This window comes from Bombina bombina, chromosome 6 (genome assembly GCF_027579735.1).
Source record: "Bombina bombina isolate aBomBom1 chromosome 6, aBomBom1.pri, whole genome shotgun sequence".
NCBI lineage: Eukaryota > Metazoa > Chordata > Amphibia > Anura > Bombinatoridae > Bombina > Bombina bombina.
Genome location: NC_069504.1, coordinates 507,158,118 through 507,171,134, shown reverse-complemented (window position 1 = coordinate 507,171,134; position 13,017 = coordinate 507,158,118). Strand labels below are relative to the sequence as shown.

At 37.6% G+C, this 13,017-nt stretch overlaps 1 protein-coding gene across 1 annotated transcript in view; it reads right to left on the bottom strand.

Annotated features, from left to right (window-relative positions):
• Nucleotides 1–13,017, bottom strand: part of PPCDC (phosphopantothenoylcysteine decarboxylase) — a 258,917-nt gene that overhangs the window by 34,348 nt on the left and 211,552 nt on the right. Inside the window, exons 11-12 of the mRNA XM_053717390.1 lie at nt 9,989–10,117; nt 8,058–8,226 (exon numbers count right to left, since the gene is read on the bottom strand). Coding sequence (XP_053573365.1) covers nt 8,058–8,226; nt 9,989–10,117 — 298 coding nt within the window. The remainder of the gene's footprint in view (nt 1–8,057; nt 8,227–9,988; nt 10,118–13,017) is intronic.

Sequence of the window (13,017 nt, the reverse complement as noted above, 5' to 3'; positions counted from 1 at the left end):
GAGCGCCTTTATCAGTTCATCAAACCAGAAACATGCGGCTGTAGTGACAGGGACAATGCATGAAATTGGTTGTAGAAGGTAACCCTGCTGAACAAACATCTTTTTAAGCAAACCTTCTAATTTTTTTATCCATAGGATCTTTGAAAGCACAACTATCCTCTATGGGTATAGTGGTGCGTTTGTTTAAAGTAGAAACCGCTCCCTCGACCTTGGGGACTGTCTGCCATAAGTCCTTTCTGGGGTCGACCATAGGAAACAATTTTTTAAATATGGGGGGAGGGACGAAAGGAATACCGGGCCTTTCCCATTCTTTATTAACAATGTCCGCCACCCGCTTGGGTATAGGAAAAGCTTCTGGGAGCTCCGGCACCTCTAGGAACTTGTCCATTTTACATAGTTTCTCTGGGATGACCAACTTTTCACAATCATCCAGAGTGGATAATACCTCCTTAAGCAAAATGCGGAGATGTTCCAACTTAAATTTAAATGCAATCACATCAGGTTCAGCCTGTTGAGAAATGTTCCCTGAATCAGTAATTTCTCCCTCAGACAAAACCTCCCTGGCCCCCTCAGATTGGGTTAGGGGCCCTTCAGAGATATTAATATCAGCGTCGTCATGCTCTTCAGTAACTAAAACAGAGCAGCCACGCTTACGCTGACAAGGGTTCATTTTGGCTAAAATGTTTTTGACAGAATTATCCATTACAGCCGTTAATTGTTGCATAGTAAGGAGTATTGGCGCGCTAGATGTACTAGGGGCCTCCTGAGTGGGCAAGACTCGTGTAGACGAAGGAGGGAATGATGCAGTACCATGCTTACTCCCCTCACTTGAGGAATCATCTTGGGCATCATTGTCATTATCACATAAATCACATTTATTTAAATGAATAGGAATTCTGGCTTCCCCACATTCAGAACACAGTCTATCTGGTAGTTCAGACATGTTAAACAGGCATAAACTTGATAAGAAAGTACAAAAAACGTTTTAAAATAAAACCGTTACTGTCACTTTAAATTTTAAACTGAACACACTTTATTACTGCAATTGCGAAAAAACATGAAGGAATTGTTCAAAATTCACCAAATTTTCACCACAGTGTCTTAAAGCCTTAAAAGTATTGCACACCAAATTTGGAAGCTTTAACCCTTAAAATAACGGAACCGGAGCCGTTTTAAAACTTTAACCCCTTTACAGTCCCTGGTATCTGCTTTGCTGAGACCCAACCAAACCCAAAGGGGAATACGATACCAAATGACGCCTTCAGAAAGTCTTTTCTAAGTATCAGAGCTCCTCTCACATGCGACTGCATGCCATGCCTCTCAAAAACAAGTGCGCCACACCGGCGCGAAAATGAGGCTCTGCTTATGCTTTGGGAAAGTCCCTAAGAAATAAGGTGTCTAATACAGTGCCTGCCGATATTATTATATCAAAATACCCAGATAAAATGATTCCTCAAGGCTAAATATGTGTTAATAATGAATCGATTTAGCCCAGAAAAGTCTACAGTCTTAATAAGCCCTTGTGAAGCCCTTATTTACGATCGTAATAAACATGGCTTACCGGATCCCATAGGGAAAATGACAGCTTCCAGCATTACATCGTCTTGTTAGAATGTGTCATACCTCAAGCAGCAAGAGACTGCACACTGTTCCCCCAACTGAAGTTAATTGCTCTCAACAGTCCTGTGTGGAACAGCCATGGATTTTAGTTACGGTTGCTAAAATCATTTTCCTCATACAAACAGAAATCTTCATCTCTTTTCTGTTTCTGAGTAAATAGTACATACCAGCACTATTTCAAAATAACAAACTCTTGATTGAATAATAAAAAACTACAGTTAAACACTAAAAAACTCTAAGCCATCTCCGTGGAGATGTTGCCTGTACAACGGCAAAGAGAATGACTGGGGTAGGCGGAGCCTAGGAGGGATCATGTGACCAGCTTTGCTGGGCTCTTTGCCATTTCCTGTTGGGGAAGAGAATATCCCACAAGTAAGGATGACGCCGTGGACCGGACACACCTATGTTGGAGAAAACTTTCTTTTCTCCTCTTTTTCACACAGGACACCAGTACTCCCTAGACTCTCTATAGCTGTGTCATTTACACACAGTCCAAATAATACTCTGCTAGCTCAAATAGAGACACAGTAAAACAGTATGAAAAGGTGATTTGTATCTTTAGAGAGAAAAAATAAAATATATAATGAACTGTGTATATTAAAAGGTAACCTATTTAGGATATTGCAACATAACTTTAGTAACTGTATAAACATAAATACCATTGTAACATAATCTACATTCTATCTAGCGCTTAAAGCGGATGTAATTACAATTTGTTTGCAATAGAGTAAATGAGATTTGTAGTTTGAAATGTGACATTTTTGAATATTTATATCTGTCTTCCATTTTCTGATTTATTCACTGTACCTTTAAAGACAATTTGTATCAATTAAGTGTGCACAGGGAGTTACCTATGCAGTGACCAAGTGCGCATGCACGAAACGCGTATGCAGGTCTACCTGTGTACACTGATCATTTGTTTGATAAAGTGAGGAGTTTTTATGGAGGCCGTGAAGTATGCTTTTAAAAGTTTGAAATAAAGCATGGATTTTATATATTTTTTCTGAGTATAGATTCTCTGTGGATCAGTGCGCTACACTAACTGTGACAGTGTGGATTATCTTTGGGTGTGTAAAGCAGACGCATCGTTCAGCAGCATTTATTTACACAGAGTAACTTGAGCTCACTCTCCATTGTGCCGGTCAGAAGAAACAGCATCAGCGGTGAGGAGGTAATTAACCTTGTATTGAATCCAAGGTGAGGGGTTCTATGGCGCTCTCTCTGCAGTATATCTTTTTGTATATATATATATATATATATATATATATATATATATATATATAACTCTAATAAACAGTAAGAAATACCAGAGAGGAGAAAAGAGTAGAAAATTACAAGGATTCCATAGCCAGCACTATCCTATTCTAATATAATCTATACCAGGAAAACGCAGCACCAAGGGGATACTTAGAACCTACCACACAGCAAAGATTCACAAATGCACATGTCCATATATAATACAAATATATTTATTGATCACCTACACATAGGAGAAAAGACACATAATTGATGCCCTAGATATATATAGAATATTAATAAAATAAAGCAGACCTATGGCCATAGGGAAAAACTAAAAGTCTGTATAACTATACCATAATAGATTCAATATCATTACCGTAAGAATAGTGCATTACCGTAAGAAAGATAGTGCAATAAGCAGCATGTTATGAATGACAGGGTTAAATGCACTCATAAATGATTACAAGCAGTGCATTATTACTAATTAAAAATCAATTCTTAAAAAAACTATATGCAGGTAAACCAAAACAGCAAACCTTAGATATGAGGGATAGACAATTACTAAGTGATTTGGTATCTATACAAAAAGAATGTACACAGAACAACATAACATCATCTGCAGACAATGAACCACAAGAAATATCGGTGCCACATATAGGGTTTACTCCCCTAAAAAATAAATCAAGCTACATGCCACCCTTGTCCATGGCTGGTGCAGTAAATAGTTTTGTTAAACTGGTTGAAAAAGAAATAGCCAGTTTAGACATTGAGACAGGCTATAAAGATAATCTCACCAAAAAACAGAGATGGGCTCTTAATGATCTTATTAAAGATCAAGATATAACCATCAAACCATCGGACAAGGGTGGAAATGTGGTTATATTAAATACTGCTGATTACAGGAAAGAATGTCTGAGACAAGTTACAGATAGTAAACAGTACAAATTATTGAATAATGATCCCACTGTTGAATACCAAATTGAACTGGATTAAATTCTCACCCAGGCTATGAAAAGTGGTATAATTAATAAAGCTGAATTTGAATTCATGAATATTAGAAAGCCTAAAACTGCCACATTCTACACCATACCAAAATTGCATAAAAAGAAAAATCCTCCACCAGGAAGACCCATTATTTCGGGCCAAGGTAGCCTGGGTGAGAATGTATCCAGATATATTGATTACTGCCTGCAGCCCTTCCTTGAAACTTTACCATCTTACATAAAGGACACAGGAGATGCCCTTAAAAAATTAGACAGTTTAACAGTAGATGAAAATACGATACTCGTGGCCATTGACGTAGAGGCTCTGTATTCCTCGATTCCCCATCACTTTGGAGTCGAGGCATGCAGACACTACCTACATCAAAGGGGTCTACATTATCAAAAACATACTGACTTTGTGATTGTTATACTGAATTTTGTTCTAAATAGTAATTATTTCACATTTGATGGGAAATATTATTGTCAGGTAATGGGCACGGCAGTTGTGCTCCCACTTACGCGTGCCTATACCTAGGAAAATGGGAAATGGACTGTGTACAGTATATGATGGCAGAATATGATGACAAGATAAAACTATGGGTGCGTTTTATCGATGATATTCTGGTATTGTGGAATGGAACTGCAGAGGAGCTTGAGGAATTAATTGCAAAATTGAATTGCAATGAATTAAACCTCAAGTTCACCTATACGTATAGCCACACTGAAATCAACTTCTTGGATTTGAACATTTCAGTAGTGAATGGTACTTTACAAACTCAAATATACAGAAAGGAAACAGCAGGAAACACAATATTACAAGCAGATAGTCATCATATAGAGACAGTCAAGAAGGGAATACCCTATGGCCAATACCTTAGGTGTAAAAGAAATTGTTCAACAGAGGAATTATATAAACATCATGCTGATGATTTAAAAAATAGGTTATTGGAAAGGGGGTATTCCAAGAAACTATTGAGAAGAAGCTATTTCAAAGCGAACAAAAAGACTAGGGATGAAACCCTCTATACAAATAAACAAACTGACCCAAATAAAGAAGTGGTTAGATTCATTTCCACTTATAATAATAAGTGGCAGGATATCAAAGCTATCTTCTCTAAACATTGGAATGTATTACATACCGACCCAGTAGTTAAAGAGATAGTGGGAGAGAGACCAATTATGACCCCACAAAAAGCCCCCAACTTACGAGACAAAGTAGTACACAGACATTTTAAACACAACAAACCAAAGGGAAATTGGCTATCAGACTACAAACTTAAGAACGGCAATTTTGCATGTGGGAAATGCGCATATGTAAAAACTTGCAAAAAGGAGACACTGTTCATGATCATTACAATAGAAAACATTTAATAAAGGGACATATCACTTGCAGAAGTGAAGGTGTAATATACATGGTCTCTTGTTCTTGCCCGGTTTACTATATTGGGAAAACCTATAGAGAACTCCGTGAGAGAATCAAGGAGCATAAAAGAGACATTAAAAATAAAAATCTAGATGACAGCAGTGTGGCTAGGCATTTCTATAAATACCACAATAGTTCTGTATCTACATTTAAAGTTAGAGGCTTAGAACTAATAGACTTGCAAAATAGAAGGGGAGATTTGGACCAAAGATTGTTACAATCTGAGTGTAAATGGATTTTCAACATGAATACCCTTGCTCCAGGAGGTCTTAATGAGGAAATAAATTATGCTCCTTTTCTCCCACTATAATTATGAATCTGAATTTCAGCGCTTGCTCTGATTGCCTGTTGGCGTCAATCACTGTATATAACAATAAAAGTATCATAATAACTTTGGATACTTTTTCAGAATTGATTTTTAATTAGTAATAAATATCTTTATAGGACACATCTTGTTGCTATATGATTCGCGGATGCACATGTTCCATATCTTACCATTATTTCCTTTTTATTTTTAGGAATTTAATTAATGCTTGTGTATGAATTTTGTAGATCGTTATGCTTAGGAGAATTAATATACATATATTGTAAAATGGTGGCATAGGCAATAATTATTGAGCTTATGGTGAATATATTGATGTGACTTTTTGCCCTAAGAGAATAATAGAATGGAAGTAACAGATTCCCTAAAGAGGGAGGAGAAACAAACTACCCAGGACTCCCACATAAGGGGTATAAATTTCCGGGAGGAAGCATTTTCCAGCAAAACTGTTATGTCATGAGGAAGCCGCACCGGAACTTCCTGGCGGCGAAACACGTGTAACTTATTTGCAAACACTACTCGGGGTGGCTGCCCGAGCTTACAGAGGATCTGTTGTGCCTTGACCGGGCCTTGAGGAAAAGGGAAGTGAGACAGCTGCAGCACAAAAAGCGGCTTGGAAAGCGGCAATCACTGCAACGGAGGTCAAGCTGAAGTATATCGATCTGGTTTCACAATACCCAGGAGGTGGTGAGAGTTACTTGGGACCCTTAGATGGAAATATATCTTTCTGTAGGATTATCCCTAAGTACAAATACCTGTGAATCTGCATATCCATGCTATATATATGACCGTATTTGCAAAGACTGCTTTCTAATAATCTACAGCTATATGTGACTGCTGATCTGTGTCCTGAGTTAAACGTCACATGCATAACCTGCTCATACTAACAAATTGGTTCTTTTGCATTCACTATGCCTGCATGATTTACTGACTAGCATATGTGCATATTGCGCCTCTCCAATTTAACAACAATTGAGCTTTATGACAGACTGCTCTAATGCAAGAATGCTTGGTTTATATTGACTTGCTAACAATTATGCATCGACACTAATTTATATGCATGCACTGCTTGTAATCATTTATGACTGCATTTAACCCTGTCATTCATAACATGCTGCTTATTGCACTATCTGTCTACGAATGTACATGATGTACAGGTACACTTTCATATCTGTCTCTAGTCTTTACTGTCTGTAGTTTTTATACCATTCATGAATGTCATATTCAATCAGACATTCTTATGGTAATGATATTGAATCTATTATGGTATAGTTATACAGACTTTTAGTTTTTCCCTATGGCCATAGATCTGCTTTATTTTATTAATATTCTATATATATCTAGGGCATCAATTATGTGTCTTTTCTCCTATGTGTAGGTGATCAATAAATATATTTGTATTATATATGGACATGTGCATTTGTGAATCTTTGCTGTGTGGTAGGTTCTAAGTATCCCCTTGGTGCTGCGCTTTCCTGGTATAGATTATATTAGAATAGGATAGTGCTGGCTATGGAATCCTTGTAATTTTCTACTCTTTTCTCCTCTCTGGTATTTCTTACTGTTTATTAGAGTAATTATTAATTTTTTGATTCCACCTTGCACCCTTGACTCAAACACTAGCAGTCATAGGTAATCCTATCTTGAATTCTTGATTACTTCAGGTACTCTTAGAGCTGGTTTGACTGCACATTTGAATATAATATATATATATATATATATATATATATATATATATATATATATATATATATATATATATACACATACACACACATTTTTTTTGTATTTTTTTACATATACCTTTGGTTGTTCACTTTTACATATTCTTTTTGTTGTTTATTCTATATATATATTCTATTTCTATGAACATGGTTTTACTGCATTGTGCACTACATTAACTGAGAGATTTAAGTTTTTACGTTTCTACTATTTGACACCCTAATTTGATATCATAATAATTATTATTCACACAATTTGAGTACAGCGCCCTCTACTTTTCTTCTCTTCTTTTTGAAGAGTTAGATTTTTGTTAGAATTAATAGAATAGTACCTGCAATCTAGCAACAAACTAAAGTACCTTTAAATGGGTTCACACCATTTAAGGGACTTTGCAAAATTAGAATGCTCTACATATATTGCTGGTATGAATGGTTTACTCATCACAGAAGAAAAGGTGGATGCATGGTTAATGCTAGACCACCCCAGTTAGAGGAGACTCAAACCAGTAAGCCTGGCAAGTGATAATGATGTATATGCATCATTTAAATTAACTGCACCTGAAATCTAGACCTTTATTTTGTGAGGAGAATCATAAGCACACTAGGCTGTCTGATATCAGCACTTTAGTCATACTTATGGCGACAGTAAATCTATAATAGTTGCATGTAATGGCATAGGGGAACTTGTGCCCACATGCTCATGTGTTTATATAAGCCTGCCTTGATACATTTATGTTATTTCATCTGACCTTCATCCCCACACACCAGCCTCTTCGCAACACAAGGGATTTCTATGTAGCCAAAACTGTGGAGCTGTGCAATTTGCTGTGCTGTAATTGGATGATCCCACATTGCAGTATTCATAGCTGGGCAGAACAAAAGGGGTTTTTGCAAATCCCAAGCACGTACAACACATGTCTGCAAAAGAAAAGGCCATAAATATTATGTAAGTTACAGATTGTAAGTAATTGCACATGCTTTACATTTGTGATATTTATTGTGATAAGGGAGATGATTTGATCCCCAGAAATTAATACATTTTTATTTGCACTTTATAGGCTTAGGCAGCTTAGATCCCGGATATATCTGCCCTGCGTTATACCTCTTTGGTTATATCTAGGGGTTACAGGTGTCAGATGGATGTAGCTGTCCTATTCTTCATAGGTGATTTTCTATACTTAAATGTGCACTATACATTTGATTATCTGAGCTGCTGCTAGTGACCGGTCACTTTTTTTTTACACATGTGTTTATTGATTGTATGTGAGTTTGTGGGATTTTTTCATCCTCTAAGTGTGTGTTTAGTATCCCACTTTCTGAATGGAGTAATGATCATTTCACTCCTTTTTCCACTATTTAGTAAATATACACATTTTTGTAAAAGAGTGCTGATATCCCTGTCTTTTTACAGGTACGTTTATGTGCGTGCCTTTCTCTTTCTTTAAAACATTTTTCTAAGTTAATAAATTTAACTGCTTGCTGTGAAATCCTGCGAGTGCTTCCTTAATGTGTATATATATATATATATATATATATACACACACACACACGCCGACAGATAGGAATGGCACACACCAACAGTAGGCAACTTCCTGGAGCTCTGCCAAACAATGTAGATTTCCGAAATGTATAAAAAATCTGGCTGCAAACCTTTAAAAACAAAGTCATACACAGGTAGAAGTTTTCCAAAAAGGCCTTTAATTCATAATGGTGAAAAACAGCTGGCCCTTAGCCAAACGTTTCAGCTAACACAGGAGCTTTCTTCAGTGGAAGCCCAAATAGACATATATAACGAGTACGACCAAGCCTACATCTAAGATAGAGCACTTTCATATCCGACATGTTTTTTGAAACAAAGGCTGATGTTAAAATAGTGATTGGATGGTTATTTTTTGGCTGTTTTGAGTGCAGATCTCACTGAAACATAAAACATTAAAAGATAAACACAAAATATTATATATATGTTATTAGCTTGTGATGATAGCATTCATTTTATAAATAAATTTTTCAAGCTAGTGATGTGTTTCAATTATTTATTCTTACATAGCGTTAATTTTATAAATGTATTTTTCAGGCTATCATCACAAGCTAATACTATACATAATATTTTGTGTTTATATTTTATTTTTTTATGTTTCAGTAAGATCTGCACTCGAAACAGCCAAATATAACCATCCGATCACTATTTTAACACCAGCCTCCATTTGAAACAAAAATGGCTGATATGAAATCGCTCTGCGTCTGCGGGATTTACATGTAGGTGTGGCCGTATTTGTTACATAGGTAGGAAAACGTAAAACGGACGGAAAATTATACAGAACAGAAGACTTTGCAGGAAGTTTTTTTTTAGCCTCATGTGAAAACTTCTAAGCTATTGAACAGACTAGATAACAGGGAGTCAGATTTGCTCATGCGCAGAACAGAATGAAAACTTAGGTTTTGAAAATCTTTTGCTCTTAAAAAACTGGGTCAGTAGCTACACCGAGGATTTCTAAGTGCTAATTTTGCATGAAAACAAGTTATTTGGCGTTTTTTTTTTTTACACAATCTTTTTCTTTTTATATTTACATTGATTTAACGTAGCACTGTTTAATATCCCTTTAATTTTAAAACTATGGCACTACACCAACTTGCAAAAATATTTTGTTATGCTGACAATAATAAAATATCTCAATCTCACCAGCAGGTTGTCACAGATGCCACTGCAAATTTTACCCAATGTATTGGCATCAAGAGGAGCTATAAGCAGGAGATGTGCCCAACGCCGAAGCTCAATGTGTAACACAGGATCTGTTCGCTTACTCCACATCTGTAAGAAAAAAAGAATGTTAAATAAGTTGTGAAGTCCATATGCCTCATAAATTGATATATGCAATATATATATATATATATATATATATAAAAACATCAATTATGCTTACCTGATAATATTTCCATCTGTATGAGGAGAGTCCACGGCTTCATTCATTACTTGTGGGAAATACAGAACCTGGCCACCAGGAGGAGGCAAAGACACCCCAGTCAAAGGCTTAAATACCTCCCCCACTCCCCAGTCATTCTGCCGAGGGAACAAGGAACAGTAGGAGAAATATCAAGGTTATAAATGGTGCCAGAAGAAAAACAAAAAATTTAGGTCCGCCCAACAGAGAACCGGGCGGGAGCTGTGGGCTCTCGTCATACAGATGGAAATGAAATTATCAGGTAAGCATAATTTATGTTTTCCATCTTAATACGAGAGTCCACGGATTAATTCATTTCTTGTGGGAAACAAATACCGCAGCTCTAGAGGACACTGAATGAAAAAAACGGGAGGGTAAAAGAGAGGCGGACCCTATTCTGAGGGCACCACCGCCTGCAAGACCTTTCTCCCAAAAGCTGCTTCCCCCAAAGCAAACATCGTTCCTTCGAAGAAGTGGGATTAAGACACAAGGAAGAAACTACAATCTCCTAATTGATGTTGCGATCAGACACCACCTTAGGGTGAAATCCCAATCCAGTGAGAAGGACAGCGTTATCAGCATGAAAAAACAGGTAAGGAGGCTCACATTGCAAGGCCGCCAACTCAGAGACTCTGCATGACGAAGCAATAGCAAGTAGAAAAAGAACCTTCTAAGACAGTAATTTAATGTCAAGAGAATGCATCGGCTCAAAGTGAGCCCTCTGCAAAACCTTAAATGTTATCTTTTGTGATTCAGATAGAGCCTGCAATTTTAAACAACTTTCTAATTTACTCCTATTATCAATTTTTCTTTGTTCTCTTGCTTTCTTTATTTGAAAAAGAAGGCATCTAAGCTATTTTTTTGTTTCAGAACCATTGGAAGCACGTTTTTATTGGTAGGTGAATTTACCCACCAATCAGCAAGAACAACACAGTGTGTTCCCCAAAAATGGGCCGGCATCTAAACTTACATTCTTGAATTTCAAATAACGATACCAAGAAAATGAAAAGAATTTGATAATAGGAGAAAATTAGAAAGTTTCTTAAAGGGACACTCAATCAAAATTAAACTTTCATTATTCAGATAGAGCATGAATTTTAAACAAGTTTACAATTTACGTATATTAACTAAAAGTGCACAGTCTTTTTATATTTAAACTTTTTGAGTCACCAGCACCTACTGAGCATGTGCAAGAATAAGTGTGTATGCATTTGTGAATGGCTGATGGCTGTCACATGGTACGTGTATGCATTTGTGATTGGCTGATGGCTGTCACATGGTACAGGGGGAGTGGAAAGACACAATTTAAAATTGTCAGAAAGAAAATCTACTATTCATTTGAAGTTCAGACTAAGTACTATTGCATTGTCTAGTTATCTTGCATTTGTTGATTATACAAATCTACTGTGTTGACTGGTCCTTTAAAATTGCATGCACTATCTGAATCACGATAGAAAAAAATTGGGTTCAGTGTCCCTTTAAGAACCTAATTCAAACTACAAGGAGGAGCAGAATGCCTAAATATAGGCCTGATCCTCCATCTTTACGGGACCGGGAAAGTCTGGGGCACAACCCTGTCCTCAAACTTTATCAAGCTTAGGAATAGAAGGTTCCTTTTGGTAACTTCGGTTCTGGAACCTCTAGAGTAGCCAACACCTCTTAATAAAAAGCGTAAGTGCTCCATCCTAAAGTCTGGTTCCTCCGCAGCCGGAGGCTTAGAGGCCGCAGATTCCGACCCAGAGAACGAGTCCTCCAAAATATCGGAATCCTCTGCATCAGCGGATAATCTAGTCTGATACATCCAATGGAGTAGATGACCCCTGGGAAGGAAAGCAATGTTTAACCTTTCGCTTAGCAGGGCAAGGTAAAGCACTGAAGGCTGCAGACACCGCCGTTTGCAACTGATCAGCAAAATCTGGCGGCCACAGGGCCCCTCCCACAGGAGGATTAGTAGTGCACTGGGGAGCTGCATGTGTAATCAGAGAAAATTGTAGGGAACACACCACGCCGGATGGAGACCCCCTCAGAGGTGGACGGCTGAGTGGTACTAAACATCTTGTTCTTTTTAAATATCACTAGTTTATCAAGGCATGTGGAACATAGATGAGTAGGCGGATGTACCGTAGCCTCCTCACAATAAACACAGGCATTAGATTTAGGCAAAGTGGGAGTACCCTCTAACGCATCAGAGTCCTCCATAGCTTGCGCCTTTAATATGGACTATAGAAAAAAATAAAAGGCACCTTTATACCCCAATGGCCGGGGCACTCACCACTTCCAATGACCAAGGCCCACAGAGAAACCACTTTCGTCTCCTGCAACTGACAAGGAAGAGAATGAGGCCACACCCGGTCACATGGAGTGCCATGAAGGACCGCCTCTGCAGCCGAGAAAAAGCGCGCCAAACTAAAAAGGCTGCGCAGTTGATCAAAATGAAGGAAGAACCTGACTGTTCACACATTGCCAGAGCCACATCTTACACATGTCGCAGCAAAAAACACAATAAAGCAATCATGTATAAATCAACCCCCCCCCCCTGTTCAATAATCACCTTCCGGAGATATTAACCCTTGATTCTATACAGATTAAAGGAGTCACACTGTGACCCTGTCTTCTTGCGTTATCATTACAGGTATAAAAAATGAAACAAACTTACCAGAATCTACGCCGTGGAACAGGAACATGGCCTCTCAAGTTTGACAGTGTTGTAGCATCGCTCCTGACATGGACTTGAGTGATAGAAAGCAGGCAGTGAAACTCGTCAACACTG